The sequence below is a fragment of the Peromyscus eremicus genome, chromosome 20 (assembly GCF_949786415.1).
Source record: "Peromyscus eremicus chromosome 20, PerEre_H2_v1, whole genome shotgun sequence".
Lineage (NCBI taxonomy): Eukaryota > Metazoa > Chordata > Mammalia > Rodentia > Cricetidae > Peromyscus > Peromyscus eremicus.
In genome coordinates this window covers 12806380-12833876 of record NC_081436.1, presented here as the reverse complement: position 1 = coordinate 12833876, position 27497 = coordinate 12806380, and the positions used below count along the sequence as shown (strand labels likewise).

The 27497-nt window shown below is 40.2% G+C and overlaps 1 protein-coding gene across 1 annotated transcript in view; it reads right to left on the bottom strand.

The window, feature by feature from the left end:
- Nucleotides 1–27497, bottom strand: part of Cpne8 (copine 8) — a 186196-nt gene that overhangs the window by 143094 nt on the left and 15605 nt on the right. Inside the window, exons 3-4 of the mRNA XM_059247993.1 lie at nt 14206–14246; nt 13487–13533 (exon numbers count right to left, since the gene is read on the bottom strand). Coding sequence (XP_059103976.1) covers nt 13487–13533; nt 14206–14246 — 88 coding nt within the window. The remainder of the gene's footprint in view (nt 1–13486; nt 13534–14205; nt 14247–27497) is intronic.

Below are 27497 nucleotides of genomic sequence, written 5' to 3'. Positions count from 1 at the left end.
ACCAGAACTCATATGCATCTCATACCAACTACTACGTGATAGGAAACTTTTATTCTTAGTGATCTTCAGAGGACAGCCTATCTGACAATAAACTCTGTAGGACAGAATGACTTAGGACAGACTAGTCAGATGCATTCAGTCAGAAAATTCCATTTAAGACTATAAGCTTTCAGGCAATGTAGAAAATGTTGATTACACACAAACACATATACACACATGCTTATACAGACACACATGCACAAGCATTCACACAAACACACACACATGCACATGCATTCTCTCTCTCTCTCTCTCTCTCTCTCTCTCTCTCTCGCTCTCGCTCTCGCTCTCTCTCGCTCTCACTCTCGCTCTTGCTCTCTCTCTCTCAGCTTACACCCTCATACTCTTGCTCTGGAAAGTCAAACTCTGGCCTCATCAGAGAATGCATGGCCCTCTTCCTCTGAGGGAAAGAGATAAAGTGGGTCCTGTGGCTCATTACCCAATGCATTTATTTTTCCACAAATCAACAACCTCAAGTTCATTTACTTCTGAAATGACAAATGGAAGATCTGAGCCTTTGCTCAGAACTTACATTATTATTGATCAGTGAGGTGTGGATACAGAGATGCAAAAGGAGAAGCCATGTGGCTTCCTTGTAATACTATTGCTAAAATCAGTGTTTTACATATGGGACAGTCTTTGGGTTTTTTAGGACATTTTATTTTTAGGAATTAAAACATTAGCCATCAAAAAATTCAACCTTCATCATCTCTCTTTAAGTTTCATACATAAAATACAGAAAAGACGAAACCCCATCAATTTTCAGGTTCCATTATTTTAAAAGTTTACCTAAAACAATGTTTTTAAAGTGAAACATATTCTTAAGAATAATAATATTTCCTAAGATTGCTTTTCACATGTCATTTCTAGCTATCAATATTAGGATTAGTGTTATAATTTAGCACCTAGGGGAAAATAATTGACTAGATTTGCACAGGAGCTTTTATTGGAGAATACAAGTTACATTTATGAAGGATCAGTTAAATCTTAATTTATATGTGATGCATGTTTTTCAGTGAATTGTGAGTTCTGAGGTTCACACGACTGGACCATCCAACCAACAGAATCGCCAATCAAATAAAGCTGCCTTTTTTCCTGAAATGCAGTGTTTGGGGAAATGTTATTATGGCAAAACAAAATGTGCAGAAATGAGCTCATGATATTAAAATATATTATTGGAAAGAGGTTATTATCTAAATTGAGTTGATGATAAATTTGAAAAACATGAAATATGGAGAGGCAAAGCAAAATGATGGCTAAGGTCCTGCTGTATTTACCCCCTACAAACACACAAGTTTAAATGGCTGTTCACTTACCAAACTACCTTCCCAAGAGCTAATGACACCAGATGAGGAACTACATACAGTGAATGGCTTTAGTGTAAGGAAAAGAAAAGACTCAGAAAACATGGAGGAAGTAAGAAGGAAAGAACTGGCCACTGTGTCTCCTTCCATAATTCCAAATAGTAAAAGGCAAGATGCTTCTGACTTGGAGGAGGAAGAATGACTTACACACAGTCCATAAAATTAAAATCCAGCATCAGACCCACCACTCTGACGTCTACAGCTATGCAGAGCCCCATCTCTCTCTTCCTCTACCAATGATTATGGACTGAGTAAGGAAACCTCATTATCTAATAACTGGCTTCCTTGACTCCCATCCTCACCCCCAGTCCTAGGCAGCAAGAAGAGTAGCAAGAATTCAGTGGCAGGATCACCACAGGGAGAACCAACACTAGGCTCCATGTCCAGGACAGAGCTGGCAGATGGAGCCTCCAGACCTGCTGCAGCGTCCATGAGAGACCTGTGTGCTGGTGGGGCAGACTCCAGTTCCAGCTCACATCATTGCCAGTTCTAGAGTGGGCTTGTGACACACTTTCCTGTCTAAACTGCAGGACTTGATGCTGTGAGATTCAGATGTGACCAAGTTTTATATCTATCTTACCCTTCTTCAACCTCAGGTTATTACAGCTATCCTCAAGTGTGTTCACAACGAAGTTGTACATTTGCCACACCAGGCTGATACTTAAATGTTCTAGTAAGACACACTTACATTTTGTCCCATATTACATCCAGCTGTAGCTTGGGCACTACACAGATCCTTGTAACAGTGGAATTAGGATATGACCCAGTTGGGTGTGTCCTCCGGCAGGTAAGAGCCAAGCTTCTCCACACCACCTCAAACTTGCAAGGCAGGGTAAGAGCAAGGAAGGCTACTCACTCACCGTAGGGCAGGGTAGCAGCATCGGCTTTTGCCTAGGAACCTATGATGGGCCACAGAAACCTAAAACTGAGTAGACCCATTCACAGGCCAGTGTCCACAGTTGGAACCTTTGGGAGAGGACCAACATCACTAGGAGATGGCACTCCAGGCCATCAGACTCCTCTTCTAGTCACACTTTGTGGCTACAGTGATTGTGGGTCATAAATCTATGTCAGCATTAGACATCCAATAGTAGAATGGGCCTTGGCCAAACCTGGTGCTGTATAGTCCTCAGTGGGCTATATTGCAGGCTGTGGTAAATTTGTGGCTGTAAGTGTGGCATAGAATTCTGCAGCTGATCTCACCACTATCTGGATATTTAAAGTTATTACAGCAGAATTGAAACTTTATAAGGCATGAGGGCCTACCCTGGGCCCAAGGAGAAGCTCCTAAGGTCTACTCATTTTAGGTTCTACCCTAGTAACCCAATGCATAGTGAACAAGAGCCAACCACATATCTGGGACAAGTCTGAGCTTAGGTCACTCTGCAATGCTAAAACAACCATCACATGGACTTTCAGAAAAGCTGACATTTGAAGGGTCTCAGAAAAATATCAGATGAGAGTGGAATGCTTACATTCATGGAAAAATAGGCACAGATAACCAGACTACAATGACCAGAATAAACCCCTAATTCTTGAATGTGCAGAAAATGCACCCCACTACAATATTCAGGAACTTTCAGAGAATCACATCAGTTAAAACAAGGCGAAAGAAAGAACCAAACAATAGCTGTATGGGCAAAATCTAAAAGAGTTTAATCAGCCATTTTAAGGAAACACCACATGGTCCAAGGCAAAACAAAGGAATGACTCAATGCACCAACCAAGAAACTTAGAGAGGTGGAAGTAATTAAAAGAAAAAAAGCTACCAAATTACTGAGCTGAAAAGTAGATGGAGTGAAAGTAAACTCTAATAGAAGATATTGCTAGCACAGATTAAATAGAGAGAAAATTAGTGAATTCAAAGGCAGGCTATATGAAAATACACAGAGGAATAAAGAGAAAAGAGGAGAAAGAATTTACAAAAATATGGGAACATGGTGAAAGCATCAGAAAGTAGAAGATATTCCGGTAGTTGGGGGTTCCAGAGGGATGGAAGCATGGGAGAGAGAAGGAAGATTTTCCAAAGAGATGTTAACAGAAATCTTTCCAAAACAAGAGAAGGATGCAAATATCCAGGTTACAGAATGTTAAAGGTCATCACATTTTAACTCGATCAAGTCTTCCCCAAAACATATTATAATCAAGCATTCAAATGTAAAAGAAATATCCTCCGGGCAATAAAGACAGAACAGGTAAGCCTGCCCCAACTCATGACAGCAGACTTCTTTCTCAGTAGGAAGCTTTCAAAGCATAAGAGAGAAACATGAAAATAATGAAAGGAAAATTAACTGCCAGCTGAGAATCCTAGCAGTCCTATCCTTTAGAAATACAGGACAGAAAACAAAAGCAGAGATCACATGCCTCCATAAGGCCGGTCCAAAAGAAACTTTGAAGGAAATCATTAAAACTGAAATACATGCTAGCAAGTGAGGAGACTTGAGTAACTACAAATTCAGAAAGTTCTACTGCTGTGAACAGGGCGGGAAAGCTGCATATCAGTACATAGAGACAAAAAAGAGCAGTCTTCAAGGTCCATATGCTGAAGGTATGCAGCCTGTGGCACTGTTGGGGACCTTATAGAAGGAAGCTAAGTCTTTGGGAGCATGCCCATGAAGGGATTATTGGGCCCATGCCCCTACTGTTTCTCTTTCTTGCCACCATGAGGTGAGCATGCTTACTGTGCCACACATTCCCATCCAACATACATGATCCAAAGAAATAAAGCCAGATGACCATAGAGTGAAACCTCAGAAACTATGAGCTGAAGCACATATATTTCACTTCTGATGTATTTTTCATGTTAACAAAAAGCCAACACACAATTTAAAATACCTCAGTCAGTATTCAAGACAGCAGAAGAGAAAGATATCAAGTGTGGCATATACAATTATAAATTCTTCCAGAATTTGGAGTCCATCTTTCCAGGCCCTTCTGGCTTTAAAGGTTTCTGTGGGGAAATCAGGTGCTATCTCATAAAGCTGCCTTCATAAGTGATATGACCTTTCTCCCTTGCAGCTTTTAATACTCTTTTTTTAGTTTATGTTTTTAATGTTTTAACTAGTATGTCATTGATGATTTCTTTTCTGGTCTAGTCTATTTTATTTGATCTGTTAACCTCGTGTACTGGATAGGCATCTCGCTTTCCAGGTGATTTTACTGATGATAAAGGTTAATGATATCCAAGAAGTTTCTCATGTTCTGTTCATGCAGTGTGTGTGTGTGTTTTAATTTTTTGTTGACATTTCCTGGGTAATGTAACTTCTTTGCTTTGTCTTTAATCCCTGACTCTATTTTTGGCATGGTCCATTCTGTTGAAAAAGCTTGCCACTGAAGTTTTTCATTGACTTGTTGAGTTTCTTATTTCTGGCATTATTTCAGTTTGGGTTGTCACAAAAAAAAATTAAGCTTTATGTCTTGGATTAACTTCCTTATACCATTTATCTTTGCCTTTGTCTTCTTTGAGTTGTTGACCATAGTTAGAATCTTTCTCCGTTGGTTTCTATACATTCTCTCAGGTCACTTTCATTAGGGGCCATTATTGTGGGATTTGGACTCTCTGGAAGAGACGTGCTATTTTGTTTGTTTCACATTGTTTTTATTTCTGCATTTGATCTCTGCATCTGGAATTAGTATGTTGGTTGAGATTTTTTTTTTCATTCTTTAGTTTCTCTTTTTGTTGTTGAAGTTGCCTTTCTTCTTTCAGTGGAGTATTTACAATGTTCAGGATGGGGCTAATTTGTAGCAGTTGGGATCTTGACTTGCTCTGTTTTTCTAGTTTGGGGGATGCATCCTCTATTCAGGTCTTTCTCTGCCATAGTCTGGTGCTTTCAACAGTTTGGTCAAGAAGCCTGGAACAAGTTTCCCTTGCAATTGGAACATCCCAGTCAGGCAGCTGGCAGGGCTCTTGGACCCTGAGTCATATGTGATGGTTGGAGGACCTGGTAAGGATCCAGCAGGGATCTGCAGAGTCACCAAAGGAGGAAGACAAGCCAAGAGTAGGAAGCTGCTCCTGGAAAGCCCCTATGAGACTTGATTACATGCAATAGAAGGGCAGTGTCTACCATGTGAGTAACTTACCTGGGTCTGTTCCACATGTGGTGGCCACAGGGTCTGGGATCATGACACAGGAGCGAGAACTTATTCACTTTTGGCTAGCTTGGTCTTCCCTCCTGTCATTGGGGTAATTTCCCTCAATGCCGCTGCTCCTGATTCCTTGGCTAACATTAGAACCAGCTTTCCTAGGATTCCAGTGTGGACTGAGGAGCAGTATCTCTCCAGGAACACTCCAGGCCTGCTGTGCTAGATTGAGTCTGCTAAGGTACCAACTTTCCTGGACTAAGCAACTATTGGGGTCTGGGCCTCTCTGGTGTGAGCAGCCATTGTCGTACTACTCCAATTCCTGTGATACTCAGCCATAAGGACCAAGTGACTACCAGATGCTCAGCCTTTCAGATGTGTGACAGCTGTTGTTGTACTCTCTGGATATTATTTCCTAAGCTGTTTTATGTGTGTGTGTACGGGTGTCTATAAATGAATATATCTGTAGTATGTATATATGTTTTTATGGGTTCTGTTTCTCTAGAGAACCCTGACTAATACAAGTACCAATAAAATAAAAGTCTGATATTTATTGTATGAAGTGAAAAGTAACAAGGCTCATAACAAAATTACAGGATTTCAAAGGTTTGTGTTGGAAATTCTCCTTACAAGATAAACAGCATTTGTTTCATGGCAGACAGCCTATTTGTGAGGTTGAGAAAGCTGAGCTTCGAAGAATCTCCCAGTGCTTTCCGAGTGGGTATTGCTCAGTGAGGGGGATGAGTAAAAGTTGAACCACCAAGCGTGGGTGAAAGGAAGCCTGCCAGAGACAATGGCAACGATGCCAATCATTTCAAGCAACAATATTTCAAATTTATAAGCAACTTCAGCTGCTTCCTCTCCTCACACTGAAACTTAAGGAATCCAGACTCAACCCTGCAATTTATATGTTTAAGAGTAATTTAAAAAAATGGATTCATTCTGGAGCACTAAATTCTAACTCACAGATGTCAACAGCATTTTCCAACTCTCTATTGATATGCAGCTCCTTGGGAGATTCCTTCACTCTGTCCATTATACTGTTTTTGAACTTCCATTAAATATGACAATTTATATCATTTATAGCTCTGAAATTATCAAAAGATCCATTATTTCAAGAGTTTTTCATAACTCATGGTCATTAGAAAAAATATTGAAGAAAAGATAACTAGGATATTGTCAGACACAATTTAAAATTGGGGTTTCAACTATGGATTGTTTTAAGAAAACCTTGTATTTATCGGAACTATTTTGCTTCTGATTTAAGCATTTTGCCAGTTATTACTTGATAACTAAATGTAATAAATCTCAGAACATAAATCACAGTGAGCTAAAGCTTTTGATAAATCACCTTAATTGAAATAAAAGTACAACCACTATACCAGTGGGGTGAAGCTGATATCTAAGCCAGGAAACTTGGTTATTTATACAAACAAGCCAAAGTTGCTGAGAAAACTAACTGTCCCAAACAGTTCTTGAGGTAAAAATACTCTGTTTTTAAATTTGACCTCCATTCCAGCTACACAACCAGTATTCGCTAAATGCTGGTGAGATTAATAAATGATTAAGTATTTGTGGAGTTATTAAGAATATACCTACATTTTCTTAGTCCAGTCTGAAATAGATAGGTAGCTGTGTCTCATCCTGATAAAATAATAGTTGATACCTACTACGCATTTGGAAGAACTGATAAAATTACTAAAAGTTTGGTTTTGAACTCCCTAGCAATGTGAAACCACAAACTTGCAAGAATAGTAGCACTGAGAATAAGCTCTCGCTAGTGAGTCAGCATAGCCCTGATTGGATGTTTCCCATTACAGACATACAAGAGGCCTCTGCACAGTCCCCAGAAACTCAATCCCGTGTGACAATCTCTACTGCTTCAAAGCTCTCCCTTAGAGTGGGCTACTCTACTGGTACCCACTTCTAAATGAAAATATTTGAAGAATCCGAGGACAGTCATGACAATCCAGGCGCTGCACTGTCTTCAGAACAAACCTTCCTTTATTCACATGGCACACGGAGGCTGGCTCTCACTTCAAGACAGACGCCCTCCTCACACACATACTTGCTCTTCTGTATACTAAAGCATATAAATCAAAAGGCAACATTTCAAAATTGCTCCCAGAGGAGTAAAGAGCAATAGCACTAAGCCGAGTCACCTGAAATTACCTACCCACAATCATCTTTTACTTATTAAAAGGACAATTTTATGGGGTCCAATAGAAATGCATCATTTTTCTTCATGTAAGCATTGCACATGCATCCGTGTGACCTCGGATTGCATAGACTTTTGGTGGCTGTGCGGCACCACACTTTCAGATTGGGTTTGAGGCCAAGGTAACTCCATATGCCATTTCCCATCAATTGCTGAGCAAGCACCAAGGACAGGATTTTTTAGTGTAGGAAGTTATTACTTGATACTTCGTGCGTTTTTGTTTTGTTTTGTTTACGAAAGTTGCTTTCCCTCTTAGAATCCCAGGGTTTCCCTAATTGTACAGTACTTGTTGTATGCCAGATACTTAAACTAGCAACTAATATTTCATTACTGGAATAATTGTAGGAGCTGGAATCCTTCCTCATGTCACACATGCGTAGAGTCACCAGGAAACCAGGCACCTGCCTTAAAGCACCTCATTACACTGGAAAATGTAAAGGATACATTTATCTTCCTCTCAAGCTAAGGAAACCGTCTTCCATAAGAATTGCTAGGGGGATTAAGTATCAAATAGGGTTTATTCTGTCGTTTTGGTTTTTTTGTTTTTTGTTTTTTCCACCCAGCAAGTCCCTTCCGTTGCTAAGTGCTCCAGCATACTTAGTTCCTCCATCTGCACTTCCTCCCTACTCTTCCATGTCACCCTCTCATCTGTTAGCACGGTCAACTCTTTTGAGATTGACTTGAAAGTACCTTCTCAGGCCTGTCTATAGTGGAGTGGACTTCACGTGTTGGACACCTCATCCCCATATAGTAGTGCGGAGTGAGGGTTTTGAACAGGTTACTGTGTGCTGCTCTCCTAATGAAGTCATGGCACTTCCAGGGGAGCAGGATCCTGATGGAGGAAATGGGTCGCTGGGATAAGGATGCTTTTGTGAGTTCAGCCCAGCCCCAGCCTGGCACAGGGCTCACCTTCCCTTCAGCGTTCCACCGCTGAATGAGATAACAAGGCTTCACAAGACATGGGCCCCTCAGTGTCAGTACTAAACTTCACAGCCTCCAAAATAGGGAGAGACAGATACTCTCCTCATAATTTATCTAAACTTTGGTGTTCTTTTGTGGAAAGACAAGCAAGCTAAGACAACCAGTGTACCCCCAGTCTTCATCTATGGCTTCTACCCCTTCAGGACAGCTCTGGGTCCTGCCTTTCAATACCTTCTCAATTTCGTCATGGTTTTCACATTGCCTTTGAATGTGGTCTTTATAACCACCATTTTCTATTCTCTGAAAAACAAACAATAGAATAGCAGAATATTCTATTATGTCTCAGCATTTTATCTTAATAATATGCCACCTTTCCTAAATAGTAAGACTTGGTTTCCTATATGATTTTCGGTTTTTGTTGTTTTTTGTTTATTTAGAATCACACTTAAAAAATAATTACAACCCACCCCCAATGACATGAAAATTTCTTTATCTTTATAAAATCAGAACATAATAGCTAGAAGTGGATAAGAATTGTGCCCACAAAAGTAATCTAATACCAACAATTCCATACAGCCAGGATTCAAAACACCACTCTAGATTAATAACCAAGTGCCACTGGTCAAGTTTCTTATCCATTTGTTCTTCTGTTTCCTATTACAATGATTATAATAGCCCATACCTCTTGTTTGTTGTAAAAATCAAATTAGCCAATAAGTGGGAATGGCTTAATATAGTCATGATCCATTGTTATGGTAAAAGAGCTAGCAAATTATATAAAAATATTTCACTTCACTAATTAGGCAATTAAAAAATCATGAGATTGTTTTTAACCAAGGGAAACTTTGAATTTAGCTTATTAATATCCAACAAGAACACTCTGGTACCGTTCTGAGCATTTTACAACGTCATTCCTCAAATTCCCCTTATCTAATGAATTCTGACTGTGTCATCGTTACGAACTTGCACTGGTTAAGTGTCTGGTTCTGCATTTACCATGCTTTATTGGTTACTGAAGCACAGCACTCTTCAGCCCTATGGAGCCCGGCACCTATGTTCTGTTAAGAGTTCTATGCTTCATTGAGCTGGACATGGAAAGGGGAACTGAGAGCAAATGATTGGGGACTGCATGGATTTCTCAGAAAGATCAAATGCATAACCAAATAAAAGAATGTGAGACAGTAGAGCCAGACTTGAGAGAACATTGCAACAAGGAAAACAAAAGACAACTTGTCAGGTTGGGGAGATGGTTTTCTGGGTAAAAGAACTTGTGCAAGCATAAAGAGCCTAGCGCCAGTCCCCAGAAAACACAGAAAAAAAGCAGGTGTGCCCACATGCCCCTAACCCCAGAACTACGAGCAAAGAGGTAGGTCCCAGGGGCTCACTAGTCTAGACAAAGTAGCAAGCTTCTGGATCAGTCAGAACAATAAAGAAATACACCTGATGGCCACTTGTGGCCTCCTCATGCATAGGCATATATGCCTGCACACACACACACACACACACACACACACACACACACACACACACACGATTAGAATTAAAAAAGTAGTGAAGCGATAAGTAAGTCATTGCTCTGCTTTACTTTGTGAAAGAGAATTCACACCTCTGGGTGACTGATTAGATGATGCGATTCTAGGGAAGAAATCAGGACAATTGAAAAAAAATGTTATTAGGCATATTACAGAAACTATAAAGCAGGCATGGAAAAATGTTAATAACTTGACATCTAGATATGAGTAATTTTGAGGTAAATATGAAAGACCATATGAGCCTATGGGGGGTCATCTCATTCAAGCCATCACCAGGAAAGCTCTGCATTACTACACACTTCTGCCAATGGATACTGCTTCAGCCAAGGAAGTAATGTTAAGCAGTGATGAACTCAAATCTCCCCAACTGTCAGATGAAACTTTTGTATTGCTATGATGATTATCTCAAACATGTATTTTTCCTAGTAGGATGTTGGTAATATAGAATGTTGGCACCAGGAAGTGGAGTGATCTTTGCTGCTGTTGTATGCTAACAACCTGGCCAAGCCTATGGAACTCACAGGAGCCATTCAGAGGGCCTGAAGGAACAAGTTAGAAAAAGCCTGAAATTCTATAAGCAGAGCTGTTACGGTTGGTGCTGGGTTTGAGTGCAGCCAGGAACATGGACAGTAACATTTTTCTGGTGACGTTTCACGTGGAAAGTAGAATCCCGCCAGGAAATGGACCAAAGGCCTTCCCTCTTACACCATACCAACCAACCAATTTGAGGCTTTTTGCCCATGTTATAAGACATCATGGTGCTTTGAACTTGAAGGTAATAGATTTGTTTGTCTGGCAGAGTCAATTTCAAGAAAACAAAGCACGCAGTTCTCAGTGTATCACTGGCTGCTTTTAGTCAAATTTCAGGAAAGAATCTGGATCAAAGAAAAGGAAGCAGCAAGACTGGGAAATTTTGCAGCGTGCCTAGAAAAAGAGCTACACGCACAGTCCAGGTAAGTGAGATCAGCAGAAGCAGGAAGGAAGCAAATTCCCTTCACACAGAAGAGAAGAGACATGCTGTGAGCACCTCAGCTCCCACCAATCACAGCTCCGGAGGGCTGAGCGTAAGTTTGGTTTGAACACTTATGTCAGAAAAGAGAGAGAGCTCTTGGATGCTTCATTCACCCAGGATGTATTAGAGAATCATTTCCCCAAGTTTAGCCATTCATGAAGAGCTCATTGCACTGTTTGAATGGGACCAGGTAGCTTAGGCTGTAAGTAAAAGTCAGTGTCCTCTATATGATCCTATTCTTACAGGTAGGCAAAATATAAGCCCTGAAAGTGGGTCATAAATGTCCCCATGCAGATTTCAAAGGAATACCTGGCAAGCAGCCCCTGACAGGTGAATGCGTGGAGCTGAAGTTTCCATGGAGATTCTAGAAGGCAGAAATGCAGGGTTCCTTGGGAATACCGCAGGCAAGAAGGAAAGGTGGTGCACGGGACTGGTCATATGGACTGCAACCAAGGAGACCACAGAGTGGGGGGTTGCACAAGCCCTTAAGGCCACATCTGGTGACAGTGTGCTACAAGGTGTCACACCAGGATGTTACGGATTCTTCCCTGCTGACTTTCATCCTTGCTTTGCTCTAATTTCTTTCTATGGCCTGAATTCTCCCCATGTCTGTTGGCCACTATGTCTGGGATGTGTGCTGACTCTTGTCTTTACAGGGCTCACACTTCAGTTTGCCTGTGTCACAGACTCTTTCAAGCAACACTGCAATAATTAAGGTTCTATGACTCTCATGTGTGGAGTAAATGGGTTGTACATTCTGAGACAGCTGTGAAATTTGGGAGTAGGGGGAGTCAGGGGCTGAATCCTATAAGTTTAATATTACCCAAAAACCATGCATTAAACAGTTGATTTCTAAAGTGTCACTATTGGGAAGATGTGCAGCCTGGAGGTCCTGAAGTCTCTGGAGGTGTAACATTCAATGGCACCAGTCCCTCTCCACTCTCCTTACTTCCTGGTAATGGGGAAATTTGATCTCCTACTGTGTGTTACCTCAACCAAAGCAGGAGCGCTAACCAAGCATGGACTGAACTTCTAAAACCACAACTCATAATAAACTGTTTTTCTTTATAGGTAAGTTGTGTTGGGTAATTATTATAATAATGAAAAGCTTATTAAAACACACATTAAAAAAAAAAAACGCTGTTCAGCATCATACTAACAATCCATCATTACCAATAGTTATAACATTTGAGTTGCTTATCCCCCTGTTGAGCATAAACTACAATGATCTATTCTTAACTGGCTACCTGACCATTGAGACAATTGATCAGGAAACTAATGCAAATCAGTCTGTGATGACAAGTAGGAAAACTGCTTTAGGGAACTCTAGTCATATACTGTGACCCCATTAAAACGATCTGCTGCCTTTCTAAAAAAACAAACAAACAAACAAACAAACAAACAAAAACCAGCAAAGACCAGGAAAGTGAAAGGCCCCACCTCTGCTCATCTTCTCTCTAAATGTGGAGACGCTCTAGAAAATAAGATCATTGAAATCTTTCACCCTCTTTGCTTTTGTTCATTGAACAAAGCCTATTTGTGTGAGGAAATTGGGTTTCTATTTTATTTCCAAACAGCAAGTTACCTACTTATAAAAAAAAAAAAGGCAGATGATATTTGATAATAAGTAACCCACTTAAGATCCTTTTGTGTGGCACTTCATGAAAATTTAACCATTGACTTCTGAAAGTGAGATTAACTCTACAAACATCATGTACAGAAGGGATCAAGTCAACTGGGCAAGTCTCAGCTCTGGAATACTTCATGAGCTGTAGCTAGAGTTTTCCTGCCTGGCCCACAATCAGGACAAATCTCTCTCACCCGCCAGTCCCACAGCCACTCAGACCCAACCAAATAAACACAGAGACTTATATTGCTTACAAACTGTATGGCCATGGCAGGCTTCTTGCTAACTGTTCTTACATCTTAAATTAATCCATTTCTATAAATCTATACCTTGCCACATGGCTCATGGCTTACCGGGATCTTCACATGTGGCTTGTCATGGTGGCGGCTGGCAATGTCTCCCTCGCCCAGCTTCCTGTTCTCTCAATTCTCCTCTCTGTTAGTCCCGCCTATACTTCCTGCCTGGCCACTGGCCAATCACTGATTTATTTATTGACCAATCAGCAACACATTTGACATACAGACCATCCCACAGCAATGAGCAACTCATGAGTGAAAATTCAATGAAATCAAACAATGAGAAATTCAGTCTTTAGGTTAAGAAAGACTTAAACTCACTGAAAACAGGTCAGCTTCTCTAAGATAAAAATGCTGTGGCCTCTGCACAGTGATTTTGAAAACATTTTTCTCTTACCTCTCTCCATTCTTTATTTCCAACTGCTTGTGTATATAAGACACAAACTACAAAAGATGAAAAAAACACACACATAGGTAAATGTCTGGTATGAATGTACATGATTTCTATTTCAACTGTCCACAGGTTACATCAAAACAACATACTTAATTCCCTGTTCTATCCTTGCAAGGAAATCACCAAAAAATCATTCAAGGTTAAAATTTATTTCAAAGAATTAGAAAACAAATTATGTCAACCTTCTAATTTTATTATGAACATATTTTAGCATACAGAGAATATTACCATTGTTTGATAATGCCTTTAAATTACACTATAGATGTAGACAAAATTTAAAACCATACTTTGATAATTTCAAATATCAGGGTTTAAAAAATTATCAGGTTTTGAAGATACTTAAATTGCTCAGAGCAACCTCGGAAGTGACAACTTGAGACAAACATATTTTGCATTTATATCTACAACCCATTGTCACTGTTTATAAACAGGTAAAGTATTCTATTAATTGATAAAGAAAGTCTAAAAAAATAAAGACTAAGAAATTTACATTAATAATTATGGATTAAGAAGAATCTTAACACTTATCAAATGAGGCACAAGGATTTTTTGTCCATAAATGCCCATGTCTTTCTTCATTTAAAAAGCAAGCATACAAATAGAAATAGTAAATTTCACATAATTTTTGCAAAATTGAGTAAAATAAACAATATTTCACTTACTTGGATCAGACTTAGAAAACGTGTCTCTATCAAGAAGATTCCTGTTAAATAAAACAGAGAATACTAATTACAAAACCAATCCTTAGATTCATATAACTTCACAAAACATAAATATGCAAACATATACACAGAACTAAATGTGAACTTTGTAAAGTCTTGTTTCTTTCATTCGATTGGCTATCAGCAGACTAGAAATGAGGTGATTCATGTCCTAGTCCTGTATGACCGTTGACATGACTCTCCATGTTGTGGAACTGGAATGTCTATGCATTTGTCACCAGGTCACCTTTTAACTCATCCTGCAGGTGCTTGGACACTTCCCAAAATGAAATGTGAGACAGTTGCTAAGACAAACTTTGGGATTCAGAACTTGTGACCACGTGGGTGCATATAACAGCATCCAGTAGGAAGCCCTTTCTAGTGACACTTCTCAGCCCTGAAGGGTTGTTGCAAACAACCTTTTAGTCTAGGAATTTCTGATGAACACATAAACCTTGTGTAAGCATTCTTTCTAGTAGGGGGAAATATCAGACAACTAGACAAAGTTGATACAACTACTGATTTAATTTTTGCATGTATTTGCATATCTATAACAGAATAATGTGAAACCAGAAAATGGGCAATGAAGTATCCTGTTATCTTCAACAGCTATAATATTATCATATACATTATTCTCTAAAAATAATACTGGATTTCATTAAAAAATTAAGTACAGGTGCAGTAAGTGCTTCCTGTACAAACCTAAGGACCTGAGATCAGAGCCCCATCATCACACATGTCAAAAGCCAGGTAGTGCACCATGTGCCTATGTGCCGAGCCCAGAAGCAGAGACAGGTGGGTGGGTCCCTGAAGCTCCAGGACCAGGGAGTTTTGCTGAATCAACAAGTTCCTAGTTCTGTGAGAGACCCTGTCTCCAAGAGTAAAGTGAAGAACAACGGAGGAGTACATCAGTGTTGACCTGTGGCTTACACACACACTCACAAGCAGGCATGTGCACCTACACACACACACACACACACACACACACACACACACACACACCAAAACACACACCAACACACAAGAGTTGAGTTCAATCTTCTCTGATTAATAAGGTAGGCAAGTACTAGGAAAATTACATCTCGAACTAGTCTCAAAGTGATCATTTTAATCTGTAGCTCTTTATGAAAACCAAGATATCAATGGTGATAATCTGAAAGTTCCAAAGCTCAAATTTTTACTTTAGATCCGGCTTCCATTTTTTGGTAAGCATTTGAAATCACTAACATATCTGTTTATCACTTAAGTGAAAACTCCGTGTTCAAGCTGTTTCACTCTTCTATTGGACACCAACTGTGTTGTCATCAGCATTACAATTATACTTGGAATCTATTTCACAGTCCCTCAAGCCTCAGAGTACTTTGAAACCTCCTTTTCCATTTCGGATGGGATCTATATCCAAGCAATCCTTTTGTCCACACTAGTCTGATATATCCTCTTATTTCAGTTCCCAAAAGCTATCATTTCCATGCTCATCATGGACTGAACCATGTAGCACAGGCGGCAACCTGAAGCCACACAGTGAAGTAGCCCTAGAAACAAAGCAGCAGACATACTTGGATTCGGAAGTAAGTCAGATTTTAAAAGGTCTATGTTACACAGAAATCAAATGAAAAACAATCCTTTCTGTCCCTTATCCAGACTCCCAGACTCCAGCAGTGGTTGGCAAATTGTAATTCAAAACATTTCCATTTGAGGAGGTACTGTGCTATTACATTTGCGAAGGTAGTTTTCCACTTAGAAATAATTCTCTGGGCTTCCAGTGGCTCCAATTTCTGCTCATTAAGATTCTAAAATAATGTTAATTAAGCTCTTTTTTTCAGAGTTCATGGAAACAAGAGAGTCCAAAGCACCAGTGTGGTTGAGACTCAAGAGTATGCTAGATATTTATCTTGAAGACGATAAAGCAGTTCCAGTGCCTTGCTCATATAAGACTAACTACAATCTTAAATTTAAAATATAAAATAAAGATTTTCACCAGCAAGATTAATGTGGTCAATCAGTGACTACTCAACACTGTGTCTTCCAGCCATTCTAATCCTAAAACATAATGCTAAGGTTAAAAATACATCAAGAACCACAACTACCAGCATGGCACAACTACCTTAAGAGTGCATTAGTGGCATTAGCATGCATACCTTGGGGGTAAACAAGAGCTCTATAATTAGATATAAGACCAACAGGTGGGAAATCATTCCTGGTACTAGAAACCTGCCTAGGTTATCAGGGCTAGCGAAGTCATGGGTCTTGGAGGACAACATACAGCCTCCATCTTACTAAACCAGTGAAATTTCTAACCACATCCTAAATATTTATCCTTATTCCCACAGTAAGTATAGTCCTCACCTCTCATGAAGGAAATTTCTCTTTGCAACAGATGAACACCGTGACCAAAAAAAACCAAACAAAACAACAACAACAACAACAACCACAACCAACTGATACATCTATGACACAAATTCTGCAAATGAATCATTTTGTAGAAAGATTATAAAAGCAAGAGAAATGGGAAGTTTTGCTATGAGACTGTGTCTCTTAGGAATGTCAGAAGCTACACTCATAAAGCCTCTCACCAACATGACTGCCTAACACATGAGCTAAACAATGATGACACCAATAGGCATGCTGACACAGGTGGGAAAGGTCCAGGAGGCCTAAACTCTAGACAAAGAACTAAGTATAGGTAACTAAGGAATTCTGAGAGCAAGAGAAATAGTCCTTCCCATGCTGTGGAACAATCTTTGTACACTGTAAATATGGATGACTGTCATTGGTTAATAAACAGATTACTGGTCTATAGCTAGGCATGAAGAGATTGGGCAAGAAAGCCAGACTAGGAGGAAGTCTAGGAAGAACCCAGACACCAGGAAGAAGAAGGGGGAGTCTCGTGAGGCACCAGCCAGATGCAGAGTAAGCAGAGTGTGTACAAAATGAAGTATTAAGCCATGAACCATGTGACAGCAAGTAAAAGAATAGAAGTGGGGTTAATTTAAAATGTAAGAGCTAGTTAGTAACAAGCCTAAGCTATCAGCCGAGCATTTATAATTAATAATAAGTCTCTGTGTAGAAATTTGGGAGCTGGTGATCCCAAGAAAAAAACTCCACCTACATCCCCAGGGAAGAGCACACCAATTGATTATCCAAAACCGAATTGTCAGGCCTGAAAAAAATACATATAAGTAACATTACGTAGACCACGCAGGTTGTATTTATGGAAGTATGTGTACGTGTTTGTATCTGTGTGTGTATGTGTGTGTGTGTAATAATGAAAGAAAAAAGAAAAGAGGGCATGAGTTTGAAAGAAAACAAAGGGCTGGTATACATATGAAGATCTAGAAGGAGGAAAGGAAAGGAGGAAATGATGTAATTATAATACAATCTAAAAAATATATTTTAAAAAAGAACACAGCAGCCAGGCGGTGGTGGCACACACCTTTAATCCCAGCACTCGGGAGGCAGAGGCAGGCAGATCTCTGTGAGTTCGAGGCCAGCCTGGGCTACCAAGTGAGTTCCAGGAAAGGCGCAAAGCTACACAGAGAAACCCTGTCTTGAAAAAAACAAAAAAAAAAAAAAAGAAAGAACACAGCAAACTAAAAGTTTTTACATGATGAAGAATAAAACTCCAGAACTTCTTCAATATGGTCTTGACAACTAAAATTTAATTTTCCAATTCTTTCTAAAAATAAATTCTTCTCTATTGTGGTCATATGAATAGAATACAAAAGAGAACATCTGACTTTGAGTTCCTGGAAGGCTATTATGCTCACACATTTTGAAAGTTTAGAAAAGTCAAATCCTTTTAATTATATATAGAGAGCAAATGATCAACAATTGTCAAACTGTACCCGCCCACAGCCTACTCGAGATAGGTACAAAATATTTTACTATACAAATATTTTATTAAAATGAAAGTATACTCGTGTTAATATGTGGGACTAGAAAAGATCAAATTAAGTGTGGTAACCCAGACTGCATTCTTTTACATTGAAGGTTCCTGACTCCAAAACTTCAGATGTGAGTACATATCCAAGAGGAACTGCAGAAACCAGGAAAGTAAATTGGGACCATCGCCTGGGTGGTCAGTAGGGGGGAAGGGAAGGGAAATAGCAGGGTACAAGGGACTTGACTGGGGAAATGGAAAACAGGGGTCTCTAATTAGAGAGGGGGGGATGGAGATAAATACAGAAGATAGAGAAAGGACAAAGCAACAGTAAAGGATGTCTGAAAAAGTCATTAGGAATCATATTATTAATTATCTACCTGAAAGGAAAATATGTAATACACAGAAGTCTGTGTATAAATAGACATATATAGTTTAAATGAAATTATCTCATCTGAGATGATAATGCTCCCACCTAGAACCAAAGACCATCTAGCAAAAAATAAAAGTAAAAACAAAAACAAAAATAAAACAGCTATGAGAAGCCCTCTTTTGAGTTATTGGTCAGGATTGTTGAAGAGACTCCCAAACATTACAGATTATTGCTATTGTCCTTGGTCCCACCCTCAGAGGTAGAAGGAAAGCCCCTAGTATTGAAAACACTATACACTTCCGAAACAGGGCCCAGAGACCACTGAGCTGTAACTGATTTGAATGCTGCTTCCCAGATTTAATAGTACCAGAAGGCACCATGAAAACTTCCAAGCAAAGGGAAGCAACCGGTAGCCCTATCTGGCTATGATGCCTATGAACCACAACAATGAGAAGAATAGAACAATAACCCAAAAGGTACAGTTGTAACACACATACCTTGGTGATCACCAACAGTTCTCTAGTTAGACTTAAGACCTGTTCAACAAGAGGGAAATCATGCCTGGTACTGGAAACCTAGCCAACTACCTAGACTTGGTGAAGTCAGGGAACTTGGAGAAGAACATATAACCACCAGTTTATTAAAACAGCATAATCTCTAACTACATCTAAATATTTGTCCTTATATCCACAGGTAAGTGTGGACCTCACCCACCCCTCATCAAAAAGTTTCTTTGCAACAAGCTGAGACCATTACAAAAAAGCATAACCAATTCTAAGCAGAGTTGTGGAACCTAGCTAGTCTCAATGGCTACAGCTATAGAACAACTCTTGCCCCTAAGGCTCAGGGGACACTGAGGAGAGACTAAAAGACTGTAAGAGCCAGAGAATCAGGAAGTCTCCTGTGAGACTGTGTCTCCGACTAATGTCAGAGGCTACAGGCTTATTAAAGTCTCGCCAGCATCACTGTCAAAACATGAGTTGAACCAGGACAACAATGGACAGGTCAAATTGGAAGTTGGGAAGCCCATGAGGCATCAACCCTACACAAAGAACTGCAGACCACTGAGAAACACCAAGAGTAGAGGAAATAGTCTTCCACATCAGGGAAGAGCATACCAGTTGGTTATTCAATACCAAAAGATCAGCCCTGAAAACATACATACATACAAGTAACATTAGACAGACTGAGCAAGTTATACTTATTATATGTATAAGATATTATATAATATATATAAATACTTTATATATGCATATATATATATATATATATATATATGTAACAACAATTAATGAAGAAAAGGCCATGGATTTGAAAGAGAGCATGAAGGGATGTGATGCAGGTTTTGGAGGGAGGAAAAGGAACATGGGAAATGGTTGAATTATAATCCAAAAATAAAAGAAATTATTTTTAAAATTCATTTTATAAATAAGGAAACTCAGCAGAGGCCCAGAAAAAAAGTAAGTTAATAAACAAGACACAGTTCCAATAACAAACAGCCTTGTGGTGCCAACTCTTCCCACTCCAGTCCTCTTTCTTTATGGAATAAAACACTGGAGAATTTCAGAAGAAATGCCTTATTATTTTAGAAGTGTTAGGAATGTGCAACTTGAGCCAAATAGTGTAAAACAAAATAAGCTCCTGTCAATAGGGACATTGGAAGGGCCCTGTTTGCAGAATGAGAGAACAGAGCAAGAGGCCAAAGAAGACTGCATTCGTCACACAAAAGCACCTTTGTTTCCTATGCAAGGTACTTCTTGAACACAAAGACCCATACACACATGCACACACAAACACACACATGCACAGACACACATACACTCATACATACATACACACACATATACACACATACATATGCACGCACCACACAAACACACACATGCATGCATACACATATATGCACACACACATGCACATGTACCCTTCTGGATTTGAGGTGGGAAGGCTACTCTCTCCCATGGCATGTCATTAGCTTGAACTAGAGTAACAAAAACTCATGCCAATAGTTTTATGATGTTGAACTGCAGCATTAGTCTAAAACTGCTGAATGTTCTGTCTCCATTTTGGAAACTTAGATACAACCAAAACAAGGAAGAAGGCAAATTCTTGAAGAGCGGTCGAGGAAAAAAGGTGCACTGTAGAAATATTGTCTGAAGGACTATGATATAGTTCAGTTGTAGAGAACTTCCCTAGCACAAGTAAGGCTCTGGGTTTCACCCCCAGCACTGCAAATATTTACATTATACAGTCAAGCAATACTCATGCATACATTGATATTACATGAAGAACATTGATGCTTTATGTTTATATATGTGCACTTATATGTGTGTGTGTTTGAGCCTGAAGAAATACCTTGTGTAAACTGTACAAAGAAGTACCCAAGTTATTCTAATGATCTCTCTTCTTTAAGTTTCAATTAAAATACTGGTCTCTAAACTTGAAAGAAGGTGACTAATAATAGCACAGCTAAGCCTAGGGTCAGCCTAAAAGTTACAGCCCTTATGAGATCGGACTGGATTCACAGAGGAGGTGTGTTTTACATACTTAAAACAGGACAGTAGCAGTCCATCACCTTAACCACTTGGCTACCTCATCCCACAGATCTAAGCAGAGAATTCTCAACAGAAAAATCTTAAATGGCTGAAAGACATTTAAGGAATTGCTCAACATCCTTAGTCATCAGGGAAATGCAAATTAAAACAACTCTGAGATACCATCTTACACCTGTCAGAATGACTAAGATCAAAAACACTGATGACAGTTTATGTTGGAGAGGATGTGGAGCAAGGGGAACACTCCTCCACTGTTGATGGGAGTGCAAACTGGTACAGCCACATTTGAAATCAGTATGGTGGTTTCTCAGAAAATTGGGCATCAGTCTACCTCAAGATCCAATGATACCACTCTTGGGCATATATCCAAGACATGCTCAATCATACCACAAGGACACTGTTCAACTGTGTTCATAGCAGTATTATTCATAATAGCCAGAACCTGGAAACAACCTAGATGCCCCTCAACCAAAGAATGGATAAAAAAAAAATATGGTGCATATACACAATGGAGTATAACTAGAAAATATCATCCTGAGTGAGGCAACCCAGACTCAAAAAGACAAACATGGTATGTACTCACTCATAAGTAGATGCTAGATGTAAAAAGCAAAGGATAACCAGACTGTAACCCACAGCTCCAGAGAAGCTAGCTAACAAGAAGAACTCTAAGAGGGATGCATGGACACCCTGGGAAGGAGAAATAGATGAGATCTCCAGAGTAAACTGGGTATGAGGTGGGGCAATAGAGGGGAGGAGATGGGGGATGAGAACATGAGGGAACAGGATGGTCAAGCTAGGGGAGGAATGGAGTAGGAGAGCAATAAAAGAGATACCTTGATAGAGGGAAACATTATGGGGTTAAGGAGAAACCTGGTATGAGGGAAATTTCCAGAAATCCACAAGGATGACCCCAGCTTAGACTACTAGCAATAGTGGAGAAGGTGCCTGAATTGGTTTACCCCAGTAATCAGAACAGTGAATACCCTGTCATCATAGAACCTTCATCCAGTAGCTGATGGAAGAAGATGTTGAGATCCACAGTCAAGCACCAGGCTGAGCTCCGGGAGTCCAGTCGAAGAGAGAAGAGGGACTTTATGAGCAAGGGGGGTCAAGATCATGACGGGGAACTTTACAGAGACAACTGAACCAAGCCCATAGGAATTCACAAACTTTAGAGTGACAGCTGTGGGGCCTGCATGGGACTGGACCAGGCCCTCTGCATATGGGAAACAGTTCTGTAGCTTGGTCTGTTTGAGAGTCCCCTGGCAGTGGGATCAGGATCCATCCCTGGTGCATGAGCTGGCTTTTTGGAGCCCATTTACCTGTGGTGGGACGCCTTGCTCAGCCTTAATGCAGGGGGGGAGGGTCTTGGTCCTGCCTGAACTAAATGTACCAAGTTTTGCTGACTCCCCATGGGAGGCCTTACCCTTTGGAGGAGAGGATGGATGAGAGGAGCATCTGTGGTTGGTATGTAAAATGAATTTAAAAAAAAAACTTCTTAAATAAAAAGGAAAGAAAGAAATGAACAAGCCTGAACTTCCAGAGCACAGGAATCCCACTAAAACCTGAAAACATGTGTGGGTGGAATCACACGGCACCGTGCCTAGCACGGGTCAGCACTCAGTAAATGTTCTCTCATTCCAAAACAAAACAAAACAGGACAGTAGATAATAAGGAAGTCGCCAACACCTCCCTAACATGGGGCAGAGGTCACCGTGGGGCCTTCACTACCCAGTCCTTGTGAGTAGAGGCATAGGCTCTAACGAAGACAACAAACAGACATCTAAGAGCCTCTCCCTGCCTGCTCTGACTTCATGCTCAAAAGCACTTGGTGACTGTAGCACACCTTCCAGAGTTATTAGCCAGAAAGATGTGCTGAAAGGCAACGTGGACAGCAGCTTTCACGCCTCCTGCATTTTTCACTGTCCACGGCCATCCCGAGACCCGGCCTCTGGAAACCACAGCTGAGGTCGTTTTTTTCCAAATGAAAAATTAGCAAATTTCTTTAAACTTTGGTGCAATTCTGCAAGCAGCTTCCAAGCAGATAAGGAACATCAGCTCCTACTTGTGCACCAGCAACTGTGCAGCAAACAGGACAGACGTGTTCTGAAACGCATGAACCTCGAGTACTGCCGGGAATGCACAAGACAATTAACCAGCCGTATACAGTGTTATGTAAAGTAACGGTATAATAGATTATAACCAAAAGAGCCACACTCATTCAGATATTAAAAATCCAACTAATTCTCAGCTCGGATTCCAGCTATTTTAAGAAATGTACGAGGAAAAAAAATACAATGGAGAAGTATACATACGTAAGTAAAATAACACACACACACACACACACACACACACACACACACACACACACACATCATAACAAGAGGTTTCCGTAGAGACAGAGATGACTTAGCAAGCAAAAGTGTTTGACATACAAGCCTGGCGGCCTGAGTTCTAGGCCTAGAACCCTCATAAAGGTGAAAGGAGTGAACAAACTCCATGTGCACACCCACACTCACACACACATCATACACACAGTAATTAAAAGTTAAGAGAATAACTTCCATTGCTCATTCTTTCTTCCTCAACTACTGATACCACACTAATAAGGATTTTTTTTTTTTTTTTTTTTTTTTTTTTTTTTTTTTTTTTTTTTGGTTTTTCCAGACAGGGTTTCTCTGTGTAGCTTTGCTCCTTTCCTGGATCTCACTCTGTAGACCAGGCTGGCCTCAACTAATAAGGATTTTTTAAAAGGAAACAAATTTCATTATCTATCCTATCACAGATGCAACTTGGAAAAAAAAGACTACTATGCATTTATATGAATTTCAAAGTTGATAGTTTCAAAGACTTAGCACTTTGAGTTCTTGTAAGTTCTGAAAGTGCTAATTTAATACAGCATATGACATGCTTGTTTTAGGGAATACATCATGGAACACATGGGGTGGACTGGAAGATGCATTATTACTAAGCGTCCCCGGGAGACTCTCTCCAATAATAAAGCCTCTACTGCTGCACGAGTGGATCAGTTCTGTTAGCTTTCAATAGAAATGGCTAAAACAATAGAACGGATCTATGTAAATACATAATTTCCCTTGGGGACAATGGTAAAGGAAGAGCTGGACACTGTCTCACAGCATAAACGTTCCACATGTGATAGAATCTCTGCTTCACAGGGCCTTGCCCCAAAACCGTCCTGCTTCTGCCAGAGAAGAGGTCCTGTCTTAATTCACTGGTTGTTGAGTCTTATATTTGCCTGTCGTTCACCTTGGGTTCTGGAGCACTGGTGGCCTGCCAGGCTGCTACAAACACTGGGCAGACAGCTCCAGGAGCTGGCTCAAGCTCGTACAAAGCAGGGCAGACAAACACGGACTCACACAAGTGCTTTATTGTTTAATCTGAGGCGTTGACTGCCCTCCTGTTAGCTGTGGTTAGCTGCTTCACCACAGGCAGCGGAACAGAGGCAGGGGGATGTGAGGTGACAGAGATTCACTGGGCCAGGTCTGGGCCTTTGGGTTTGCCATCACAGTATCCCACAGAGCAGAATCAGGGAGTCGTTTTTACATACACATTTTCTTAAATCTAAAAACATGCTTTTTTTTTTTTCAGGATTCTTTTTTATAAAGGCAAGGGGAAAAAAACTTACTCACCATTGGAAGTGATCTGATTGTAATATTTGATTCACTTATTCTTTCACTGGTTGGAAAATATCTCTGGAAATTTTACATGCACATTTAAGGAAAATCTATTTTTTCTCCAAACTATAACTGTTATAGCAAACAGAGACAGATTGGAGACAGGCAAAAGGGTAGGTTCAAAAAGGAAAAAGTAAATATGTAAATAAAAAAAATATTCTGAGGTTGAAATTACAAAAAAAAAGTCGAAGTCAGCTTGAATCTAAATCAACAAGGAATTCTGAAAAGCAGGCTCCCTGGGCAGCCCTCCCCAAGACTGCCTGACTTTCAACACAGGAAAAGCAGGCTCTTGGGGAACCTCACCACTATAAACCTCATGCACCTCACAACAATCAATGAAACACACAGAAAAGACTTTATCTTTTCAGTTGATGCTGAATTTGGGCTATTCCAAGTATTTATTTATTAGGATCCTCGAGAGGAAAAGGCCAGTGATGTATAGTTTCAGCTCTGCATGGGAGATTTGCTTCAGATTCCCAAAGATATTTAAGAAGAGAACTAGTAATGAAAATATTCAAAATATTTTAATATTTCTTCTAAAGCACTATACTACAAATGACACTCTTGGAAATAACAAAGAAATGTACGTGTCACAAAGAAATTTACATGTCACAAAGAAATTTACATATCCAAAGTCTGGTAAACTTGAGATAATAAGAACCACTACAGATCTGAAGAAGCAAAGGGTTAATTCAGAGGCATGCAACGTGTCAGGAGAAATGGTGGAGGACATAAGTCTGATTTCAGGTACAGAAGAGAAACATAACCAGTCTTTAAGGTGAATATAAGAAAAAAAGAAACAATAATAATACAGCAGATTGACACAAGAATGTGTGGGCTCTAGTCTGGTTTCTGTTGCTGGGCTAAAGCCATGATGACCAAAAGCAACTTGGGAAGAAGCGTTTATTTCAACCTACAGGCCACTACTGAGGGGAATCAAGGAAGGAAGCTAGAGTTAGAAACTGAAGCAGAGGCCATGGAAGAATGTTGCTTACCGGTTTGCTCCTCATGGCTTGCTCAGTCTGCTCGTTATACAACTCTGGACCACCTATCCAGAGATGGCCCCACTCACAGTGGGCTGGACATTCTCACATCAATCATTAATCAAAAAAAGAAAAAAAATACCCCCAGACACGCATGCCCCCAGGCCCATTTGATGGAAGCAATTCCTCAACCAAAGTTCCCTCTTCCCAGGTGACTTTAGTTTGTGTGAAATTGACGAAAAAAATCACCAATTAATGGGTCTCCTTAAAACCCTAAATCTCGGGGTTACAATAATCAACTAGGGATTCATTATCCTTCTGAAATTACATAGTTTCTGTCTTCCCATCTCAGCGAAAGACAACTGTAAGAACTCTCCTGAAGATGTCTGGTTCTTGTTCCTGGAACCCATGAATTTAGCCTTATCTGAGAGGAGAGAGGCACTCTTTACAGATGTGACTAAGCCATGCACTGGATTGCCGAGATTATTCTGGGTTCTTAGGTGGGATAGAAATACTATCACATGTATCCTCCTAAGAGGAAGGAACAGGAAGTATGGACACTGGCAGGGAGTTCAAAAGGCCATATGACCTCTATGTAGACAGGTTTGTAAATCCTGGTCTTGAACATTAGATGGGCCACAAGTTAAGCTTGGTAAAATGGCTTGCTGAGACAGTAGAAGCCCAAGAACAGAAACTATGAGAGAGTCTGCAGGAGGAGGGTGACATTCCTCACAGAAGAACTTCATCCCAGCCATATTGATTTGAGGCTCTTGGGTTCCAGAACTGCCAAAAAAAATAAAGTCTGTTCCTCGAATGCAACAAATGTGTGAAAATTTCTTATTACTGACACAGAAAAGCTGCCCAGCCTGTGTTTTTTCCCCCAGCCCTGGAGCATCCACCACCTTGGCCATAGCTCAGCTACTTTCCCAATGTTGCATCTTTTCATTGAATTTACTGCCTCCCATCTCACAAATGCAGTCACCAAGATGCCTCCAGGAGGAACCCAATTACCTACAGAAATCTACAGCATTTGTCCTAGCACTCATCACCCACCACATTCTGTCTTCACATCTCTGTCCATCTCGCTCAGCAGTTCTCAACCTGTGAGTTGCAACTCCTGTTGGGATTGAAAGAATCTTTCACAGGGGTCACACATCCTGAAGGTCAGGTATTTACATGATGATTCATAACAGTAGCAACATTACAGTTATGAAGCAGCGATGAAAATAATTTTATGGCCACCACAACATGAGGAAGTGTACTGAAGGGTCACAGCATTGGGAAGGTTGAGAACCATGGGTTTGATTCCAAACTACTCCTATCTCATGCTCTGTGTTCACATTGTCCCACAACACTCTGTTTTTCTGGAACTTTCTCTCCTACCTGCTGCTGTTCTCAACACTGCCCACTCCCTCCTATGTGGCCAGCACAGATCAGGAATCCAAAGCACAAATTCCACTCCTACTCTATTCCCCAAGCCTGGCGCTGTGCTCAGCACTTACATAAGCCGTTTCCTTAACCCTCAACATGATCCCAACAAGTAGAAATTATTAGCAAGACTCATTCTCCAGATGAAATCACAAAACTCAGAGATGTTCTATGAAGTAGCCACAGCCTCTGGAAGTACAGTTAGGTACCACATAATACATCACATCAACTATGGGATATATATGCAACCATTGTCCTATGAAGTTTAACAGAGCTGAAACTCTCCTATCTTCTAGTGACACCACTGTCATCCTCACATTGCAAAGGCACAAGCTA